Consider the following 21,675-nt stretch of genomic DNA (forward strand, 5'->3'; position numbering starts at 1 on the left):
TTTGTAAGCCTGTAAAGCTTTGATATAAAAAAAATATCGTCACTTGATATTATCGAAACAGTGATTAATTTCCTCTTGAAATTATAATATATTGCAAGACGCCATACAGACAAAAGTTGTTATTTTGCAATTCGCCGTACAACGTCCTGCAATTCGCCGTACAATAAACAAACAATGTTTTTGTCCATATTCTTTAAAAAACATCTTTTTGGCAACAAATTTCAGTTAATATGATGTCACACTATAATAATCTAAAAACGTGTCTGGAAAAATAATGAAAAATAGTTCAATATCTTGAGAATGGGGCGACAGAGGTCGATCGACCTCAAAATTTTCCGGTACTAAGTGACAAGTTTTGGAGTATTACACAATATCTTGTATTAATTTTGTACTTATCGGCCAAATAATTTAAAGGATTATATATGAGAAAATCATTTATTAAGCGGCACCCTCATCAAATGAGTGGAAATGCTTTAAATTAAATGAATTCTTAACTTGTTTACTTTTTTTTCTATTTCTCACCGCTTCGTTAGTACCCAATTTCCGGTGGCGATGATACACAGTGACCCTGTAACACTTAATAATACTATGTATACTTGTATCATCTGATATTCTTCACGACAAATACTTGAACATATGATATGAGTTCAATATGTTTTTTTTTAAATTTATTTAGTTTACAATTTAACACAAATAGTAAAAATCTTAGTTAACACTGTTATGCAGTTTGTAAGCACTCGTATTCCCTTATTTTTTTGCATGATATTTGTATCATTGTATTCTTTAACTAAATCTCAACTGTCGTTGTTTGATTTTTATTTTTTTAATAATTTAATTTTGGATGTAACACGTCTTCTGATTGGCTGACGTTATTTTGTTATCAGCCCATAGACATAATTTAATCATGCGACCGTGACGGCATCAACGTTTTTTCATGGTTTTCTACGGTTTAAAATAGAATTTAGAATTTAATTATAAGAAATGACTGTTATATTTTTTCTGTCTATTCGAAATAACATTAAAAAAAATGTGGTGCACACTGTTTTAAATAACCCGCTACGCACGTTATTCAGTGAGCACTATTTTTTTAAAGTAATTTCTTCATAGACAGAAAAAATATTACAGTCATTCCTTAAATAAAATGATATTACCAAAAGGAGGTCTTTCTTTCAGAAACAAGTGTAGTAGGAAATATTATTGACTTTTTATTTTTATATTTTGATAATGATATCGCGGCTATGATTTTTTTTTTTTTTTTACATCAGTTTAGACCCCCAAACCACCCAAAAAAGAAACACGCCAAATGAAACAAATCCATATTTTAATTAAACACCTTACCTCAACCAACAAAAGTACTAAGTGTATGTAATGATTAACGACATACATACACAGCTACTTTTGCATAGGTACTATTTCTGTAGTGAAAAAATGCAGATATGGAAATTTACTTTTAATATTTAGTACTATTTCTATACTTTAAAACTATTGTAATATCTAGGTACTTGTATTTCACAGTACTTATTTGGTACTAAATATTTCTGTACAGAAAAGTCATACAATATTCCGTGTTTGAAAATCATATTAAGAGATTTGAAATAGAAAAACATTCAAAATGCTGAAAATGTAATGGTAGTAACCAAAAATCTGTAGTACCTAAATTACAAGTACAAATAAAGTACTGTAAAATACAGATACCTTTAATTTTACAATAATTTTATAGTAACAAAATAGTACTGAATATTAAAAGTAGATTTCCAGTACTACATTTTTTTAGTACAGAAATAGTACCTATACAAAAGTAGCTGTGCACATGTAGTTTGGATAAGTTTTTTAGTAGCTTTACATACGAAAAAAATAAGTTTGTGAATTTTCAAAGAACAGGCAAATCAGCACGCGGACGCAACACAAAGAAAAATATACATCTTTGAGTAAAATATACCAAACAATAATAATATATATTCAAAACTGTTTTAATTTACGTAGTACTAGAATATTGAATAAGAAAACTTTTTTTTTTAAATTTATGAATACTGAAAATACGATTTTTCTTTAATTTTATGGAAAATACTTTTTTTTATCCTCTTTTATATAATCATGCATTTTCGCCATTTTTATTCAGATATGTAGCCTCGATTGAATTTTGTTATCAGATCAGAATCCTTTTTTTTGAGAAAACAAAAGAAAACAAATATTTCAAATTACCTTTACGATATTGACCACTATCTAAATAACCAATCTATGGTCACAGCTGTGTACCAAAAGATTATTTTAAATCAACGTCCTGACCATGAACTGACATGGCCCAGTGTGAAGACGGTTTTTATGAATGAAAGATATTATATACAATTATAGTACAAATTGCACTCAGAAATGAGAACATAATAATTCGGAGTATTCAAATTATAAAACTAGAGGCTCCAAGGAGACTGCATGATTCGACCATCATAGAAACATATGTAATGTTGATAATTGATAAAAAAAAAAAAAAAAAAAAAAAAAAAAAACTCTGAATATTTCAGTTTCAAAAATCTTCTTCTCCCCCTCCTATACAGTTATATTACTGTCCTAAATTAACTCATCATAGACACCAGGATTTATTTTTGGATTTACGCCAGACGCGTGTTTCGTCTACAAAAGACTCATCAGTGACGCTCGAATCCAAAAAAGTTAAAGAGCCCAAAAAAGCAGGAAGTTGAAGAGCCTTGAGGACCAAAATTCCTAAAAGTTTCGCCAAATACAGCAAAGATAATCTATTTCTATGGCAGAAAAGCCTAACTATTTTAAAAATTCAAAACGTTTTGAAAACAGTTGCTTTATAAAAATAACTATATCCATGGTCAATCATTTCAAGTGCTGACTACTGGGCTAGATACTCTCGGGGAATTGCAACTCCACCAGCAGTGGCATCGACCCAGTGGTTGTAAATTAAGCTATTATGAACATATGTGGGACCAAAGGAGTCTATTTCTATCAGTTTTTTCAATTATTTATTAGTACAAGTTCATAAAAGGTCAACAAACGTAAGTTGTTAAATAGATAAATGAGGATCAAGACGGGGCGCTTATAGGCTATGCATTATTATCTGATTGACTTCGGAAATTTACTTTAGTTTCGGAGAAAGAAGACAAACATAAAATGATTTGCATTTTAAACAGAACTCTCCATGTTTTGATTTATGTTTTTAATTTTCTTTAACTATAATTCAAAGTAAAACAAAGTGTTTAAACAAATAAGAGCATTTTGAAGTTCGGATTTGTAAGTGAATTACAATCATTTAGGAAGTTCCTTGCACGTTTTCATAGATTATTTACAAAGATAATTGATTTACCATGTTAATATTTTTGTTTGTTGATTCTCACCAAACAACAGATAACTTGACTACATAATATATTTTAATTTTCATGATGAAACATTTTAAAAAGATTGAGTCAAATTTGTTAGACTATCAAATAACTAAAAATACTTTTTGTATTAAGAATTTTAAAAGTTGTTGCCGTATCAAATTTATATGTACATGTATGAGTCTTGTCAAATTTTTGAAACCTACCAACAATGCATGTATAAAAGCAACATCAAAAATAAGGTTCAATTGTTCCCTGAAAATCCCTCTTTGAAGTTGGATACATTAATTTTGTTTTAAACTACAAAATAATCACAGATTCAATTCGAAGTACTGTATTTTCAAATTATTTTCGGATACATTATTTGTGTTTTTCACCATAAATAATCATACGGCTAAAAAACAACACACCCCTCCCCCTTAATTTTGACTAACGTATGTATAATGCGTAAGAATTGTTTCCTTCGAGAACAACAAACACCTTTATTTGCTACACATGCTGTTTTAGTATTTCTTTTCTTACATTTATTTCGTGTCATCAACATTGATAAATATGGCACTGAATTATTATATAAATTTTGATGACGAAAGTACTATTTAGTGTGGTCAGGCAAGCTTTTTATAAAGCGTGTACTTGTGGTAGAATATGAGGAAAATATGATTTCCGTATAAACATAGACATTTGGTGGATGAGGAAACTGCAACATGAAGACAAGATCAAACATCACTATGCTTTCTCTTTCCTTTTCATGTGAAGTACATGTTTTTGAATAAACATTTTTCTTACAAATCTTAATTTAAGATTCAAGCATTTGTTTGAAACGGTACATAACGCTGATTGAAGAAAACTCTTCATAAATCATCAGTAAAATAAAAGCCCTTTATTGAACAGATTGTCAAATTCATTGCGGACGACATCTCATATTTTAATTAGCTGCTAAACTTTGTTTGAATATTCAATTTCAGCTTTTTGATTATTATTCATATATTACAAATAAACATGTAAATGTATAGACACAAATATTTGATATGAATGTAACACCAATATATACAAACAAATACTTTGAATATAGAAATCTCTATGCTAAGAGTTGGATGGGATAAAAAAAAAAAAAAAAAAAAAAAAAAAAAGAAAAAAAAGAAGAAGACAACTGTTGTAAATGCAAGAAGAAGATTAACTTTCAAATTTGATAATCAGTTTCTGTAATCCTTACCTAGTTTATCTGGAATTACTGGACACAACGGCAAACAATCATCATCCGTCACATTTGTTACATTTTTACTGCACACATAAGTCACGTTGTTATCTGATTTTATCACTGACTGTGTTGACTGTTCTATATGAAATGATGGAGCACTTGGCGTACCCTTCGTTATGTCTAATGTTGATGGTTGAAACTGAGCTAGGCGAGACGAACTCGAGTACAACTGTTCCGATACTTGTACCCATTTTGACATAAACGTGAAAGCTGCCTGCTGAATGGATAAATTAAACGCTATCTGAATCGTAATCAGAAACAATAACACCAAGAACAAAGATTTAAATACTGATCCTTTTGCGCAATGCCGTTCATTCGCATCCCCCATTCCATTTAACTTGTACGTGTGGTCACTATTCAACGTAAGCAGTATTTTTTCTCGATTTTGTTTCATCGGTTTGAAATTGAGTGGTTCTTTTCACTTCGGTCAAGATATACATGAAACTGATTAATTCGTATATTCAATGTCGATTTACATTGGTGATAGAAAGATATAGTTGTTATTGGTATCTTTTTTTCGATTTATATATATTTTTTTTCCTGGTTTGTTGCAAGTAACACGTGTGACCAATTTTAAATTCTCTTTTCTGTCCTTTTACGAAAAACTGAAAAAAATAAATAGACAAATATTTATATAACAGTATACTTGTTACGTTCTTTTCTGTCCTTTCAAAACGAAAAACTGAAAAAGAAGATAATTGCTAAAGTCACAAGAAACCTCAAATTAAAAAAAATAATGCATATGTTTTTTTTTATATCTCAATGGATAGTTTTCATTATAAAATACTTATGTACATATACTTTTTTCTGAAGAAAATTGTTTAATTTGTTCATATTTAGAAGAAGTTTACTTTAAATGCTTCCTTCCAGGACCAGGAAGTTAAATTAACAATTTAAACTATCTCGATTGGATAAGTCCGATTATCCACCGGTGCCAATGTAACAATCTATGTAAAAAAAAAGGAGGGGTCAATACCTATTGTGTTAACCTGTTATGGACCTTTTCAATGGGCATATGACATTTGCGCCGATTTTGAAAATTTTCATTCTTTCATTTGCGCCGATTTCATTTTTTCATTTGCGCCGATTTTATATTTTTTCCTAATTGGATTTACAGGTAAGTTACAGGTAAGTTCATACTTTTACATTGGCCGAGCACATAGTATAAAGACTAATCAAGTGACATATTGCAATTGGTAAATGGCTATCCCAATGTGTCGGGTTACCATTCCTTTCCCTAAATGAAATCGGTGACTGCTTCACGTTTGACATTGTCTGACGCTCCGCTCCTTCTGATGACAAATTTCATAGATTCGTATACAACGTTCAAGTACACATTCCATAACGGTCAAACAATTCGTGATGGCGTCCATAAAAATTAACGAAGGGATTATTTCAACTTCACTATGTGGAACTCTTGGTTTAATAGCTCCCTTGTGAGAAAATGCGAACTCTAGAAATGCTCCCACCAGTACGTATGCCAGACAAAGAAAAGATGGCCTTCTTTATCGACAATTACGCCAAATATAGAAGAGACGAAATCATAAGAAAGGAATATATTAGATGTGTTGCCTACTATACACACTCGGCAAAAATAGATTTATGATTTAAATGTATTCCGTTTTTATAGATTTGAATGATGTACATCTATTTTTAATTCGTCATTAATTCGTCATTTTAGTATAAACAAAGTGCTTTTATCTTAGGATTTTACTTGATTTTAAGCAGGAGACAACAGTTATATGCATGTTATGATTGACAATTCATAACATGTGTACAACTGGCTAACGGAAGAGGTCTGATGATGAATGAAAATAACATTACTGGGATGGACTCATACCACATCTTCTTATATCATTTCACCTGTAATTTACCTGTTATTTACCTGTAAAAAAATCGGCGCAAATGAAAAAAAAAATCGGCGCAAATGAAAGAAAAAATCGGCGCAAATGAAATGCAGATCGGCGCAAATGCAAAACGCCGTTTTCAATGTGTTGTTAACTGTTATCTGAGATCAACTTTAGCTGTTAACTGTTTTCAACCCACCATGTGAACTGTTATCAGCATTTTTGCATATTTTGTTAACTGTTATGCCAAAATCGAGGTGTTGTTAACATGTTGCCCTCCTTCATATATGTGGCTCTTTAATGGCGCTACATTTGCACAGTGAATTCTACTTTGGTGGGGATCCCAGATTTGATGCTTATTGTGATAAGGGGATGGGGCTCATGAGAATTATGAGTTGGAATACCATATTTTGATGTTTATATATAAAAGCTGTAACCTTATCTTTAGCATCAAAATTTGTATGCCTCACTTCGGTCTGTGCGTCCGTTCGTCCGTTCGTCAGTCTGTATGTCCTGCTGCCAAGGCTGCATGTTAAAGTTTTTGGTAGTTTCTTATGAATTTGAAATCCAATCAATTGAAATTTAGTACTATGTTCCCTATGATATGATCTTTCTAATTTCAATGCCAAGTTAGGGAGCTACCATTTGATTTTTATGGGGGGCTAGGATGAAAAAATTTGTCCTGCATTTTTTTTAGTTGTAATCTCTGTCCCGCCTTTTTATTTTTCACTCCATCCGGTCCTGGGATTTTTTTTAAATTTTATCCTGACTTTTTTTACATAAATTGTCATCCTGCCCCCATAAAAATCAAATGGTAGCTCCCTTAAGAGTTTTTATCCCAATTTCACAGTCCACTTAACATAGAAAATGATAGTGCGAGAGGGGCATCCGTGAACTGTGGACACATTCTTGGTATTTTTTTCTGTTGTTTTGTACTGAATCCGCACCTGTACTCCAGTGATGTCCTTGAGTGAAATAATCTTTCTTTCGCTCACTTATATTTTTAACAAACAAACAAAACAAACAAATATTTTATTTGCCAATCACGGCGCCCAGAATGAGCAGAATAATTATAATACAATTTTCAAACATAATGTAAAGTAAATTCAAAATACGTTAAACAAAGTACATAATATGATTGATTTTGATTTAGTTGATTGATATAATATTAAAGAAAATGAAGTAGGCAATTTGTAAATAATAAACATATATAATACAATATGACCAATAGTCTGTTATTCTGGTCCCTTTATTGGACAGCACACCTCGTAGTATATACTAATAATTTATCTAATGTAAAAGAAATAACTTATGTAAATGCATATTTGATCATGCATAATTTTATATAGAGAAATCTAATTTAAAATTGTATTTCTGTTTATATTTAAAACCTCTAATAACTGACAAATTATTATCAAAATGTTTTTATCTTCATTTCCCATTAGCCAAATAAAAAGAGATTATACCATTAAACCCATTTCTAATATTTTTTTTGTATTCGAAAATTGACCAATATCATATTTCATATATCTTTCTAATTCAAATATGTAAGTTTATATTAGGGGCGTTTAGAGTGCTGACCAGTTTATATTAGGGGCGTTTAGAGTTCTGACCAGTTTATAAGTGAGTGTCCAACAAACAGGTGACTTTTGATCTTATTTAAAAATGATAACTATATCTTGTGTGAATTTTACACAACCAATAACATTCCTCTTATTCATTGATTTATTGTCAATATTGGTTCTCTTATCGTTATGTAAACGAGATAGCAGTCTTACTTAGGATAAGGGCGATTAAGATAGTAAAAAAATGGAAGACCTATGCATATACTTGTTCATATATACTAAGGAAAACGTCATGTTTAGTTAAAACCCTCCACCGAAATATTGGTGACATGAAAGTCTAACTTCTAAAACCCCCCTTTTTTTTAATGTCCAGACAGCGGTTTTTTTTTTAATTTAAAAATTTTAAATATTAAAAAAAAAGATTGGTAGATTTGAAAAAAATGCATGGTTTTTTTATATCGACCTTTTGCACGTACAATTTACGTACAATATACTTATTGGTTCAATAACAATTAATAATTTCAACATGTCGCCACATAATCATTAATGTTAGCGAATTATCCATTGTTGTTAATAAAATACCGAAAAAAATGTTTAAATGGTCGAAGGTAAGAATCTGAATGAAAAAAACTTTAATGTATTATAAAAGTTCGACCAACTTTTCATAATTGAAACAAAATCCATAATAAAACTGAGAAAAAATACCTGTGATGGCGAAATGAATTTTGTTTGAGATAAAGAGCTGTCTACAGGACAACAATTCTATTTCTTTTACGATTTAATTTTCTGATTTTGTATTCCCCAAACTTATGACATTATAGTTTTGAAAAATGTACTTTCGTTATTTGTCACAGTCTGGTGTCATGGTCATTATATTTTGGTACATTTTTTATGATTAAGTATTACATTAATCAAATGTGTTTGTGTGTCCTTTTATCACAAACTAAATCTTGATTGTGTCAATAAACAAAATGTGTACATTGAATTCTAGGGAAATGTATAATATAGTTGTACTATAACCCAAGAAACAGGAAGGAAAACTATTTTGTCAAGCTGTCACTCTGTTCATAGCGAGAAGAGAGAATTTTTTTTATTTTCGCGGCAATTTACGTATATGCATTGTGATTATCCTGAACTGTACTTTCAACCAGAGACTAACAAAATTTCGTATTATTTTTCTCTCTTTTAACATATATATAAATTCCTAACTGTAGTTTTGATGTCTTTGATTGTTACAGAAGTTGACACGACTGAAACGCGGACCGCGAAGAAGACCCCCAAAACAAACCTGATTAATCGCTTTACCACCGACGCTAATCAGATTGAGACAAACTTCTACTTTCGCCTCATATGGAATCCCCCCGCTTAAGAATTTATGGACCTGAGCATTCAATTCAAAGTTTTTCTATACACCTGTAATTTTTTTTTTATCTTTTCAGCTGTTCAATATTTTTCCAGGTATTGGAATATTAATCGTATTAGATTCAATTTGCAATTATATCTAATAGGGTCAATTCTAAAATTTTGCCAATTCTTTCAAAATTTGCCTTATCCTTTTAAACTGCAGCTTTGCGTTTATAATCTTATGACCTGTTACGAGATAAGCCATTTTAAGATAAGATTGCTAGGACCTTAAAGAACACACATTGGGATGGTATGCAATGAATTACGAGTTATAAATACTTTTCGGAATACATGTAGTCCTAGTGTGAAATTAATTCATGGGAAATTGGCCCTACTCCTTTGTAAATATTTTGGCAAAGTCATTTCAAGTTTCATGCGTTCCGTATAGGCTAATCATTCAATGCATTTTTTTTCTGACATTATCTCAAATACTAGGAAAATAAGAAGTTATAAACATCATATATGAACACGATTTGTTTCTATAAAAATGTTAAAACAAGTGATGTCCATGTTGTCTTGTTAAAACGTAAATAATTAGTTGTTAAATTAAACAAATTGATTTATTACTTACATCATATTAATTTCCTTATACGTCCATGTTAGGAAAAAAGTGTTGTGTATTTCATTGTTAAACCGGGACCAAACGTAACGTGTATATCCGTTAATCTATTTACGACATAAGAGTCAGTTTCGGAAAGCCTCATATTCGATCACACCATCATATTCATATCCACGTTTGTAAGCTGTCGTAATACTATATATTTGACAAGTCATGCACCTCATAAAAATTAACAAGATGACAACGTTCACCTATAACTTTGACATGAGCTGGTATAATGACCAATTGTTTTTCTTAAAATATAACAACGTGTTTGCAAATGTTTCTCGGCAATATATTTGGATTGATTTTCGAAGGTATTTATTCAATATCCTACGAAATCTGCATAAATCAAATACTAAACCGATTTGTGAGGTCTTGAAGCGCACCGATTTATTTTTTCTCGGAAAATATTATGAATGTGATAAACGTATAGCTAGCGAATACGAATATTTTATTGGTTTCTAATCCAAAATTGCAGGATTTTTACTAAAATTTGACAATTATGATTAGGTAACCATGAATTAACCCACAATTACAGTCGTATATATCAATCAACATGCATGTATATTACATATCTATATACCTATAGAAATATACGTAAAATTAAAAAAAAAGAGACGTACATGTAAGGACTAAATAACAACAGTAAGTATTGACTAAAACTGGATTTTTACTAAAATTTGACAATTTTTATTTGGTAAACATGACTAAAACCACAAGTACAGTCATTTGTATATCAATCAACATTTCCAGTACATATCTATATACATGTAGAAATATACGTATAATTAAAAAAAAAGACGTACACGTAAGAACTAAATAACAAAAGTAAAAAGTGACATAAACTGGATTTTTTTTTAACTTTAACAAAAACCTGCCTTACCTTGTTTGTCTCGTACACCTGACATACCTAGGTTGTCCTTCTGATAACAGACTTCTCTGATAACATACGAAGATAACGAAAATCCGGAAATCAGGTATTGGTTTTAATATGGAAGTTTATTATTAAAACGCTCCATATGTTAAGTATGAGATTTGTTTTACGAAAACACCACACTACTTCGTAAATACATAGATATTTTGTCATATTTCTCATTATAATACAACAATGTACAGATGAACGCCCGGGGCATATAGACTTAGTTCCGTTTTCATTTGTTTTTATGTGTTTTACATATTCCGAATGTGTATATAAACGGGATGACGATTTCAACATTAACCAGCTGGTTTGGCGAGCATCGAATACGAGTTCTAAAAACAGTAAACCTGTCGCATTTAATATAAAATTCATAACACTGTATTGGCTAAGCTTTTAGACAGAACTTCGGGAGAAGGAGTCTTCATTTTTGTGTAATTAAATCAACAGAAGGAAATACATAAAGCTCCGTATAACTCGCTTTTAGGGGGTGGTATGGCCGCTTAAGGGGTACTGTGACCCCTCGATGAGGTGAGGGCGTACACAGAAAAAATGGCATAGCTACGCCACTAAATAATTCCATACCTTCTCACGACTGACATGTTTATCTGCAATGAGGGAGTCATATGTATGATTGTGTTGCATGCATAAACACACAGGTCTGTATTAGTTCCAATTAAAAAAAAGTGGAGTGAAATAATTACAGTCGTAGTCAGTTAAAACAAAACATTCAACAAGGTTTGAGAGATAGTGTGAAAGTTTGAAAGATATGTCAACAGTTTTTAAGAGGAAGTCTTGCAGTTTTAAAAACTACCAACACCGATGATTAGAAATTAAAAAAAATATATACCTTTAAAAGCATCCCTTAATAAATTTGCCTTGGGTTTTCTTTAGAGTGTACAAGAAACCCTTGATTAAAGAAATCTATATATATATATAGATCGGTTACAAAATATCAACTAAAAATAATGGCATACGAGTTTCCATTGATATTATTAAACTATGGGAGATAACTGTAATATATTTAAACCTTAGTAGAGAGCAAAGGGACTCGGTTAGCCGATTAAAATTTTGTAAATCAATGTTTTTGATTTATTTTTTATTATATGGATATGGATAGTAAACTGCACATTGCCAAAAAACAAACAAATAGTGATGGCAACGTTAAATACGTTAAAAATAGTAATGCAAATAGACAGGAAATAATAAAAAATAAATTAAAAACATTAATTTACAAAATTTCAATTTGCTAACCGAGTCCCTGTGGGTAAGAGGATAGATGCGACAGTAAAGCAAACTTTTAATAATCGGCAAACATCTCGAAAGATTCCGATACCCATCATCTAGATATGCATTGGGAAGTTTACGCTGGTCGTCCTCCAAACAGAAAAATTGCATTCGAATCCGCCATTGCTTAAAAGTTTCAATTTTGTTTCAAGAGCCATTGAAATGCCTTATTATACAGTTAAAACAATCAGCTGGCCTACTAAACTATAGTTTTTTCCCCCTGGAAATCGAAAAAATAATGCATTTATCTCATTTATCATCTGAAATATTACGGATTGAATTCTCTCAGAATTGGTGAACATTTGTAAAGAAAGCACATGAAGTCAGTTAAAAATAGTTTAATAATTGTCTTAAAGGTAGATCATATGTATAGACTTTTTGGACAGAATTTTACTTTTTTCAGCGATATAATAAAAAGTATGGAAAATTGCCTAAAATTTGGTTAGATTGTTAATGAAAAAAACACATTTGTGTGAATAAAAAAATCTATGATAGAATTGTGAGACGGTAGGTTTTATAATATGTTTTAAGAAAATAAAAATAAAAAATGGCGTCACCGAACTTGTTTTCTTGCTACAAGGAAAAATAAAAAATTTCTCTTTAAGTCCAGTTTAATTTTTCAACTAAGAGAGTTATCTCCCCTTAAATTGCTCATTTGGAAAATGATGAACAATCAAAAATGAAAATTGTTTAAATTTTAAATAATACAATAAATCACCAAGTTTCTGTATGTAAGTAAACAGTCTAACCATAAAATTGCAAATATGTCTCAAATTTGCAGATTTAGGTAAATAACTAGACCGATTTTGTACTGTTACTGTACAATCCAAGATGGCGGTATACAAAGAATCTACCTTGAAACATCCAATTTTAATTCTACTGTTTACTTAAAAAAATTATGTTGTGGATACATAAATTTCCGTTTTAATGTCGCAAAATAAAGATAGGGTAACCAACTTTGTTTTTACGGTATACATCATCCATTGTCGTGTTCTATGTGAAAAAAATCCCACAAAACGTCGAAATAATCGTAACGGTGGCGCGTTACAGGCCGTAAAACGTAGATTTTTGACGTTTTTCACTTCCAACAAGATACATTGAAACAGAAATTGACGTCTAAACAACATATAGATTTTTAAGAAGTAGAATTAGAGATTTAATGTTTTTCAGTCAAATTTTAGATAAATCAAATCGCCGATTTTATGTGCTACTGTATCTATACTAATATTCACTTATATTGAAGGAAATCAATCTGAAACATTTCAGAAAATAAAAGAGATAAATGCATTATGTTTTCTGTTCTGTGCCTCCGTTCGTTCGTTCGTCCGTTTGTGCGTCCGTTCGCTTCAGGTTAAAGTTTTTGAAGAAGTTGAAGTCCAATCAAATTGAAACTTAGTACACATGTTCACCATGATATGATCTTTCTAATTTTAATGCCAAATTATAGTTTTGACCCCAATTTCATGGTCCACCGAACATAGAAAGAAAATGATAGTGCGAAGTTCAGGTTAAAGTTTTTGGTCAAGGTAGTTTTTGATGAAGTTAAAATTACATCAACTTGAAACTTATTACACATGTTCCCTATGATGTGATCTTTCTAATTATAATTCCAAATTATATTTTTGACCCCAATTTCACGGTTCACTGAACATAGAAAATGATAGCGCGAGTGGGGCATCCGTGCACTATGGACACATTCTTGTTTTCGATTTCATTTGTAGTTTATCGAGTTAAGATTAACCAAAATTTTAGAAAAATCTGCGACATAGCCATTTACTGTTCCTTTACCTAAAATGGCATTACGATGACTTAAAAATTGTATGGAGCGCCATTGATGCCAAATAACGTCAGTCTGGGTACGGCACCTACACGAAAAGGGTTAAGATTATGTCTTCATCATATGCAAATCAGGCACAGTCAATCTCTAGTGCCCTTTAGTGGTGTAATATACCATCTTGTCTGGCATTCTGACCCAATCTAATACTTCGTCGAGCAGTGAACTAGTGAGTCCCAGGCTACATATCATCATAAAGTATATGAATAAAAGCATAACCAATATCATGCAAATAACTGGTTTTAGAATAAATGTGTTTATTTCCAATGCAAAGACCTAGCACATTTTCATATTTTTGCAAAATGATTTCAGTATTCAAATCAGAGACCGATTTTAAGAGTGGTTTTATTCAAAAAGGAATATACGAGTTTGTGCTTGAAAACTGTTTTTTACTGACAACGTGATAATAGAAATGAAGAATATCAGAGGATACTGCATCTGAACATGTTCTTGACTTATTATATAATACACCAAGAAGAAGAGAAGACTATTGTCACATCCGGTTTACTCATAAAAATGGAATTATGGGGTAAAAATTATGCTACATCTACACTATTGATTTGCAGTGGAAATCCATAACGCAGATACTGATTATTGATTTTTTTTTCTTGGAAGATGTTTGTTTGTGTTGACTTATTCGTTGAAACATATCATTTCACCGTTTTCAATGTAATCGTGGCGCTTCTTCTGCTCATGTTGAAAATCAATATTACCTTCTTTTAACACTTGTTTACTTTTGATTTTTTTTAGTATTTTACCATGCCATTGTCATATAAAAAATGGTTTGGTACATATGTTTTCCAATGAGACAACTGTCCACCAAGAATTGAAGATGACCAAATGACACAGAAATTAACAAATATAGGTCACCGTACAGTCTACAACTGTTATTGACCCAGTCAACAATGACTAAAGTCCATACCGCATAGTCAGCTATAAATGGACCCTAAATAACAATATAAAAACAATTCAAACGAGAACAATCACGGCCTTGTATTTATGAACAAAAGATGAATGAAAAACAAATATGTAACAAGTCAATAAACGACAACCACTAAATTACAGGCTACGGACTTGGGACAGGCACAAACATACAGAATGTGGCGGAGTTAAACATGCAAGAGAGATCACAACCCTCCTCCTAACCTGGGACAGTGGAGTAACGATTCAACATAAGAACGAACTATAAAAATCAGTTTGAAAAAGGCTTAAGGACATACGATACAGTTACAGGGGAGGTAATGACGTTGCTAACGTAAAATGTTATTTTCGCGACGTCAAACTGCGACATATCGGGAAAAGATGCATTTTTCGACTGATTTTTATCATTTAAACTGATTTAATTTGAAAACGAGTTCATGGACCCTTATTTTTCAAAACAGCAATTTGTTTCATTTTGCAGGGAGATTATGTGACCCAAATTTTATAAAACTGTAAATAGATGATTTTATTTTTATTTTGATAAACATGCAGCAAAAAATGACGTATTATCCTCAATTCATGAACATTTGATAAATATGAGTTATTTCTGAATGAAAATTGCATAATTTTAAAGAATACTTATTAAATACAGAAATTACAGATTATTTAACAAAAAACAATTTGTGTTTATCTTTATAACAAAAAAGTTATGTCTTTCATTCGAAAAAGAAATTACGGCCACAAATCTGAATTTTGAGCAAATATACAAAATTTCGACCTCATTTTACTCAAAAAGTAGCACATGGAGGTATATTTTTTCTTACATATTTGATGTAATCAGGTAGAAAATAGCCTATTTGCAAATTTTAACGAACTTGTAAATACAGGATCAAAACTGTATCGTATGCCCTTAACTCATCAGATGGATACTGTTAAACAAATAAAATACATCTATCAAAAAAAAACAGAGTGGACGTGGCGGGTCCATTTATTTTCGAATTGTGAGCTCGAATGTTCCTTTGGTATATTTCGCCTCTTTTTAACATTGTGTTATATGCATTTGTTGTTCAGAATTTTCCACAATCTTGTAATGAGTCTGGAGTGATCTAATACAATAGCCTGCTTGTCTAAAAATAAAAGATGATTTTTGCCGACTTTATTTTGATCATTTTTAACAAGAGTGAGCATAAATATCAACCAAATAAATAAACAGTGCAATTGTACAGTTCTATCGTTGGGTTTAGTTGTTTCCATCAAGTTGTCTTTCCAATCTGATAATTTCCTCTACTCCTTTCCTCATTTCCTGGATAGCCTCGATTTCAGTTAGACCTAGACGACGTTTGTTGGAAATATCATAGACTCCTCCCTTGTTTTCTGTGTTTTCTCCATCAGTACCTAAGTAAATAAATAAATAAGAAAATAATCCATCAGTCTGAACCAATTACACTTTCCAACAGTTCATATTTATAAATATTTCATTTTACTTGTAATTCTTACAAAATTCTAAAGAGCAGTGTAGTAATCGCCAACTCTGCATGTCAGGACTAACCTCCACGGAATCACCCGAGTTGTGACGAATGGACCAATCTCGAAACACCCATTTGAAATACTAAAGTAATAAATTGCAATTTTGTTTAAACATAACATAATTCATATTGTGCCTTTTAATTTTAGTTTCTAGTTTTTCAGGTAAAAACAAATAAATAGAAAATACTCCGTCATATAACCTCCTTCTTTAATCTTTATTATTTTATATATCTTAAGACGAGAGGATGGATCGAAAGATTAATGGCATGTGGCCTTATTTAATACATTAATCTTCCGATACAAGTTTTAGGTCAAGATTAATAATACAGACATAAATTTTAACAACAAAATTATCAATCAATTTATTAAACTTTGAATACCAACCTCTTGGCTGTAAATTAAGTTTTTCACAGATATCTTTGAAGTCTGGAGTAGCTGACAGTTTTGGAATTTTGATGTGTACACTGGCTCTAAGAGTGGTTCCCAAGTTTGTTGGACAGAAGGTTAGGTATCCAAGTTTGTCGTGATGAGCAAATGTCAATTTCTTTTCCATTTCTTTGATAGCCTGAAAATATTTGAAAAATTATTTAATTTTGAATGTAACATCATATATATGTCTTGATTTACTGAAGTTTTTTTTATATCAGCTCATGGACATAATATGTCATGTGACCGTGACGTCATCAACGCAGGTAATCAAACGTCACCGTGTCTGTGAACCACATTTTCTTATGGTATTTCCTTTATTGCTGTTATTTTAAAAGATGAAATCATGTATTAGTATTTATATACAATTCGCCCTTCCAGAATCTAGCTATCGCTTTCTGGGTAATGCTTTCAAAAGCTTACGTTGTGAACATCATCATAAACAATGAAAACTCAACCAATGAGTCGACGTTACTTTCATTTTGCGGTACAAACAATAGTCCTAGCTGCTTGGTGCATCCTACAGTAATACACGAAGTATGTTGGTCTAGAACAAAGCATCACATGCAGTAAAGTTCTTGAAAATGTTTCGCTTTTATAGGACATTAATTTGGAGGATAATTGCCAGTCCATGTTACATTTTATCAGTCCACCAGACAGCTCTTTGATATAATTGAAATATTTAATAATCACTAAATGTCACGTGTATGTCATTGTCGAACATCTCATGTTGGTTTTTTTGGTAAAATATTTGTGACTAACAATAACAAGAACTCGATGTTCAATGGATATGTTAACATGATATCGTCTGCTGGAACGAAGATGTACCTAATAGTTACGCTTGGTTATATTATGTTTGCAAATCAATCAATTAATCAAGCAATCAAACATCCTTTTAAAAATTTCTCTTCAAAATGTTGTTTTTCTCAGTCATTTGTGGACTAACGGTTACTCCTGTATCCTGTAATGCTAAACTTTATATATATAAGTCTGAAAATTACACCTTACAGCGTTAGAATAAGATTTTCTATAACTGACAATTTTTTTGTCCGTCCCTCAGCGGCATTCGAATTCACACCTTTGATACATTATACATTTGTAGCACCAATCGCTTAGCCTCATGTCCAGCGCTCTAGACCACTTGACCACATCCGCTATATATATATGTGTGTGGAACTATAAAACTTACATTGACCAATCTGGTATAAATTTCTTTGAGATTTCCTCCTTTCTGCATGGAGATGAGACGGAGATGATCTTCTTCATTGACCCAGACAAGGAAAGTTTTGTTTTTGTTGAAAAAGATTCCTCTTCCAGTTGGCCAGTCATTGTAACCACCAGCAGATCTCAAACATCTATTCAGTATAAATATAAATTTATTTTAATCATAACATGCGATAGGAATAAACAACATGCAATTTGTGCCAAACTGTTTTAGGGTTTGTCTGGAAAAAAGGAATTCGTCTTTTCAGAATCTAAAGGATAATTTCATTCGTACCTCAAAATGAAAAAAAACGTCACGTTATTGGTTGAATTTCCATTGTTTATGATAATTTCTAACCAATCACGACGTTTTGGTGTACACTTTTGAAATTATTATATGCATAATATAAAATTCCGAAACTGCAAATTTGACAGGTTTTCTTTACTAGATTTTCAGTTAATTAAATTATCTGAAAATTTCTGTTTGACTTTTAATGAAGTTTTGTCTGACATTTTGTCGGTGAGAAAGAGTTTAGACACACATGAAATATGCATAAATTGAAAATGGAAAGAAAACATGTGTCCATTGCCTTCTTGTAAACTATATATAATTTGATACTTACGAATCGTGGTCATTAAACAAGAAATGGTCAGCTGTGAGCTGGGTTTGAACCTCCTTGGTCATTCCTTCAAGTGGGAAGTATTCTCCAGCCAGCTCTCCGGTCAGACTGTTTAGTGCTGCTACGGATTGTTTCTCCATTTCAACTTTGTCCTAAATAATAAAAAAAAAATGGGCAATACAATTTAATTTCATTGAATAGTTTTTTCAATTTTATTTACAAATTGCATGTAACCAGCTTTTAAAATTCAATGATTTCGTGCTGAACAGCATGAGCAATATTAGCAATAGCTAGTACAGATAAATAGTAATGACGTTCAGTATATTATCAAACAACCCTTGTGTTGAATTTCAAAGAGACATCACAAGCCATAAAAAGAAATTTTATGAAGTAAAATTGGTGTCGTCTAAATATTTTTTAAGTAAAGACTGCTTTTGAAACCAAATTAAAAAATTTACCTCTTTTGAGCTGACTGGTGGAAAGGCAAAAGCAGCATGACTTCTTCCAACTCTGACACGTGTTGACAAGATGTATTCGTTTTTAGGATCAAGATCGCCAAATCCAAGGTTGCTGAGATCTCCAAAGTCTGGCTTGGGATGTTTGACTTCTGCGACTTTGTGGTAGTCTTTGATGACTGGGTGGAGAAGATCTGCGAAGGTGTCGTATCCCTCTGGGTCACAGGCATACACACCACAATGACTGTGCAAGTTTTCGCAACCTTTTGATAGGAATAAAAAAACGATCTTTATATCAGTTGTCATGAGTAGAAATATTGAAAATTAATACAATACCAAACATAGATTTTTTTGTGTGGTGAAAGACTTAAACAAATAAAAAAACAAACAGAAAGAAGCAAAATTATATCTGGAAAGACAAGATTTTGGTCACAGGCCCATTTGCGGAACCGTAGCCATAGCCGTATTTTTTTACTATTTGCGGATTATGGTCCGCAAATAGTCAAAAAATAACATAAGGACCTAAGAGCTACGGTTCCGCAGCTACCATATAGGCGTAGCTCCGTTTGAATTTCTTTTTGATAATTTGATTCCCTAGTTCCGCAGCTATCACACACCAATTTAGTCGGTAGAAAGGCGTCCCAGAATTTTTTTTTAGAATACTAAATGTCAGACGTTGTAATTATTTGGACTAACACCAATTTATACAGTATATGCTTTCAAATTTTGGAAATATTATATTTCAATGAATTTAAAGCAGAAGTATTTGAAAGCTTTGACAGTAGTATCCACAGGCACTTGTTTCTGTCAATATGGGGTTTACTATCAATACCAGTATAAAAAAAAAACACAAGGTAGCTAACGGGAATTTTCAATGTGTTCGCTTCAACCAATATTTTATTACTTTCCCTTGCCCCTTTCACGAATAAAAGTACACCAGTCTTTCGGTAATTGATTTATCTTTACAATGAAACAACTCTCACGTACCTTGAGAATACCCCTCAAACAGAATAACACACTTGAGATGAGAATTATTGACCTTTTTCCAGACCATTGAATTTGGAAGTACTAAACTTCCGGTTTACATAGGAAGTTAATAAAACTGTGCAATCTGATTGGTCACATTTTTCTGGTTTCTGGTAACTAATATAAATAAACAGGTAACCAGATGAATTCGACCAATCAGATTGCTGTGTTATATTAACTTCCTAAGTAAACCGGAAGTTTAGTCCTTCCAAATTCAATGGTCTGGAAAAAGGTCAATAATTCTCATCTCAAGTGTGTTATTCTGTTTGAGGGGTATTCTCAAGGTACGTGATAGTTGTTTCATTGTAAAGATAAATCAATTACCGAAAGACTGGTGTACTTTTATTCGTGAAAGGGGCAAGGGAAAGTAATAAAATATTGGTTGAAGCGAACACATTGAAAATTCCCGTTAGCTACCTTGTGTTTTTTTTATACTGGTATTGATAGTAAACCCCATATTGACAGAAACAAGTGCCTGTGGTAGTATCGCTATAGAAATAAATTATGAATAAGAAAAGGAATGCTTGCCAATCTTGGGGATTTGTCCTTGAAATCGACGCCAGTAAAGTCTTATTGAAAAACATGTTAAAAATCAAAAACATAAAACTTAAGATTGTGAAACACGAACCCACAATACATTTTTATAATATTTATGACTAACCTGATCTGATGCAGTCTGCTAAAGTTCCACCAAGTTTGCTTTTGAGTCCTTTCAGTTTGTCGTAAACATCTTGCGTAAGGTATTTTTTCAACAGAGAATGACTGTCTCCTTTTTTCAATTTGTTGTACAGCTCGTCAAGTGATGCCATGGTTAAAAAAAATCAAGTTAACTGAAAATAAAAGAAACTAAAAATTAAACGAAACTGAACAGCAAAAAAACAACCAAACAATAAACGGCTGAGCGTCGGCAGGAAGTGATGTAAGACAACGTCATGCTATAGTGACGTAAAAGTTAGTGAAAACTCTAAAACAAAGTCGGGGAAAACCTAGTGATAGGTTTTGCATTTGAATTTCAGTCATTATTATATTTACACAAATTACTAAAACACAGAATTCGTTATAAGAAATGCTCACACCAACTTAAGTGCGACAAACTTTCTAACTTTGTATTTTAAGATTCTTCAGTCCTTAATTTTAATCCTGATTAAGTTTCTAACCAACAAATCTTTAATTCCTCTGTAAATGTGTATTACCGTCACGGATTAGAGTAAAATAAAACTGGTTGCACTTTAATAATTCGGTATAAAGTAATTAATCTAACCTTTAAATATGCTTACACATACAAAACTAATTCAATATATGTCTTAAGTCGCCTATTACAAAGTATAAAGCTGCAACACATTTAAACATATTGATAAGAAGGCAGATAAACGGGACAATAAGTAAACCTTTCAAGGGCATTTGGGACGTATGCAAGATCATGCCTGCGTAAAACCGTATAAGA

General features: G+C 31.6%; 2 protein-coding genes across 3 annotated transcripts in view; both read right to left on the reverse strand.

Annotated features, from left to right (window-relative positions):
* LOC134686735 (beta-1,4-N-acetylgalactosaminyltransferase bre-4-like) overlaps positions 1 to 11,151 on the reverse strand; it is a 31,247-nt gene extending 20,096 nt beyond the window's left edge. The window contains exons 1-2 of one of the 2 annotated variants that reach the window (XM_063546443.1): positions 10,900 to 11,151; positions 4,555 to 5,204 (exon numbers count right to left, since the gene is read on the reverse strand). In XM_063546443.1, the coding sequence (XP_063402513.1) occupies positions 4,555 to 4,993 (439 nt within the window). In that variant the 5' untranslated portion in view covers positions 4,994 to 5,204; positions 10,900 to 11,151. Of the gene's footprint in view, positions 1 to 4,554; positions 5,205 to 9,986; positions 10,206 to 10,899 lie in introns of those variants that run through there. The other variant, XM_063546442.1, reaches the window with a different exon arrangement.
* A 4,964-nt stretch (positions 11,152 to 16,115) lies between these two features.
* LOC134686736 (arginine kinase-like) lies at positions 16,116 to 21,172 on the reverse strand. Its single transcript, XM_063546444.1, has 6 exons — positions 20,893 to 21,172; positions 19,209 to 19,468; positions 18,754 to 18,902; positions 18,117 to 18,282; positions 16,886 to 17,066; positions 16,116 to 16,369 (listed from the first exon to the last, which is right to left on the reverse strand). The coding sequence occupies exons 1-6, from the start codon at positions 21,038 to 21,040 to the stop codon at positions 16,215 to 16,217; spliced, it is 1,059 nt and encodes a 352-aa protein (XP_063402514.1). The 5' UTR covers positions 21,041 to 21,172; the 3' UTR covers positions 16,116 to 16,214.
* Positions 21,173 to 21,675: the final 503 nt, after the last annotated feature.

The sequence above is a fragment of the Mytilus trossulus genome, chromosome 10 (assembly GCF_036588685.1).
Source record: "Mytilus trossulus isolate FHL-02 chromosome 10, PNRI_Mtr1.1.1.hap1, whole genome shotgun sequence".
Classification (NCBI taxonomy): domain Eukaryota; kingdom Metazoa; phylum Mollusca; class Bivalvia; order Mytilida; family Mytilidae; genus Mytilus; species Mytilus trossulus.

What these genes read in the sequence shown, in the direction of transcription:
- LOC134686736 (XM_063546444.1), bottom strand. Translation starts at nt 21,040, where the DNA reads ATGGCATCACTTGACGAGCTGTACAACAAATTGAAAAAAGGAGACAGT. An exon ending in CACCAGTCAGCTCAAAAGAG is followed by an intron (nt 18,903 to 19,208) that starts GTAAATTTTTTA and finishes TTTATTATTTAG; the next exon opens with GACAAAGTTGAAATGGAGAA. An exon ending in ACTTAATTTACAGCCAAGAG is followed by an intron (nt 16,370 to 16,885) that starts GTTGGTATTCAA and finishes TTATTTACTTAG; the next exon opens with GTACTGATGGAGAAAACACA.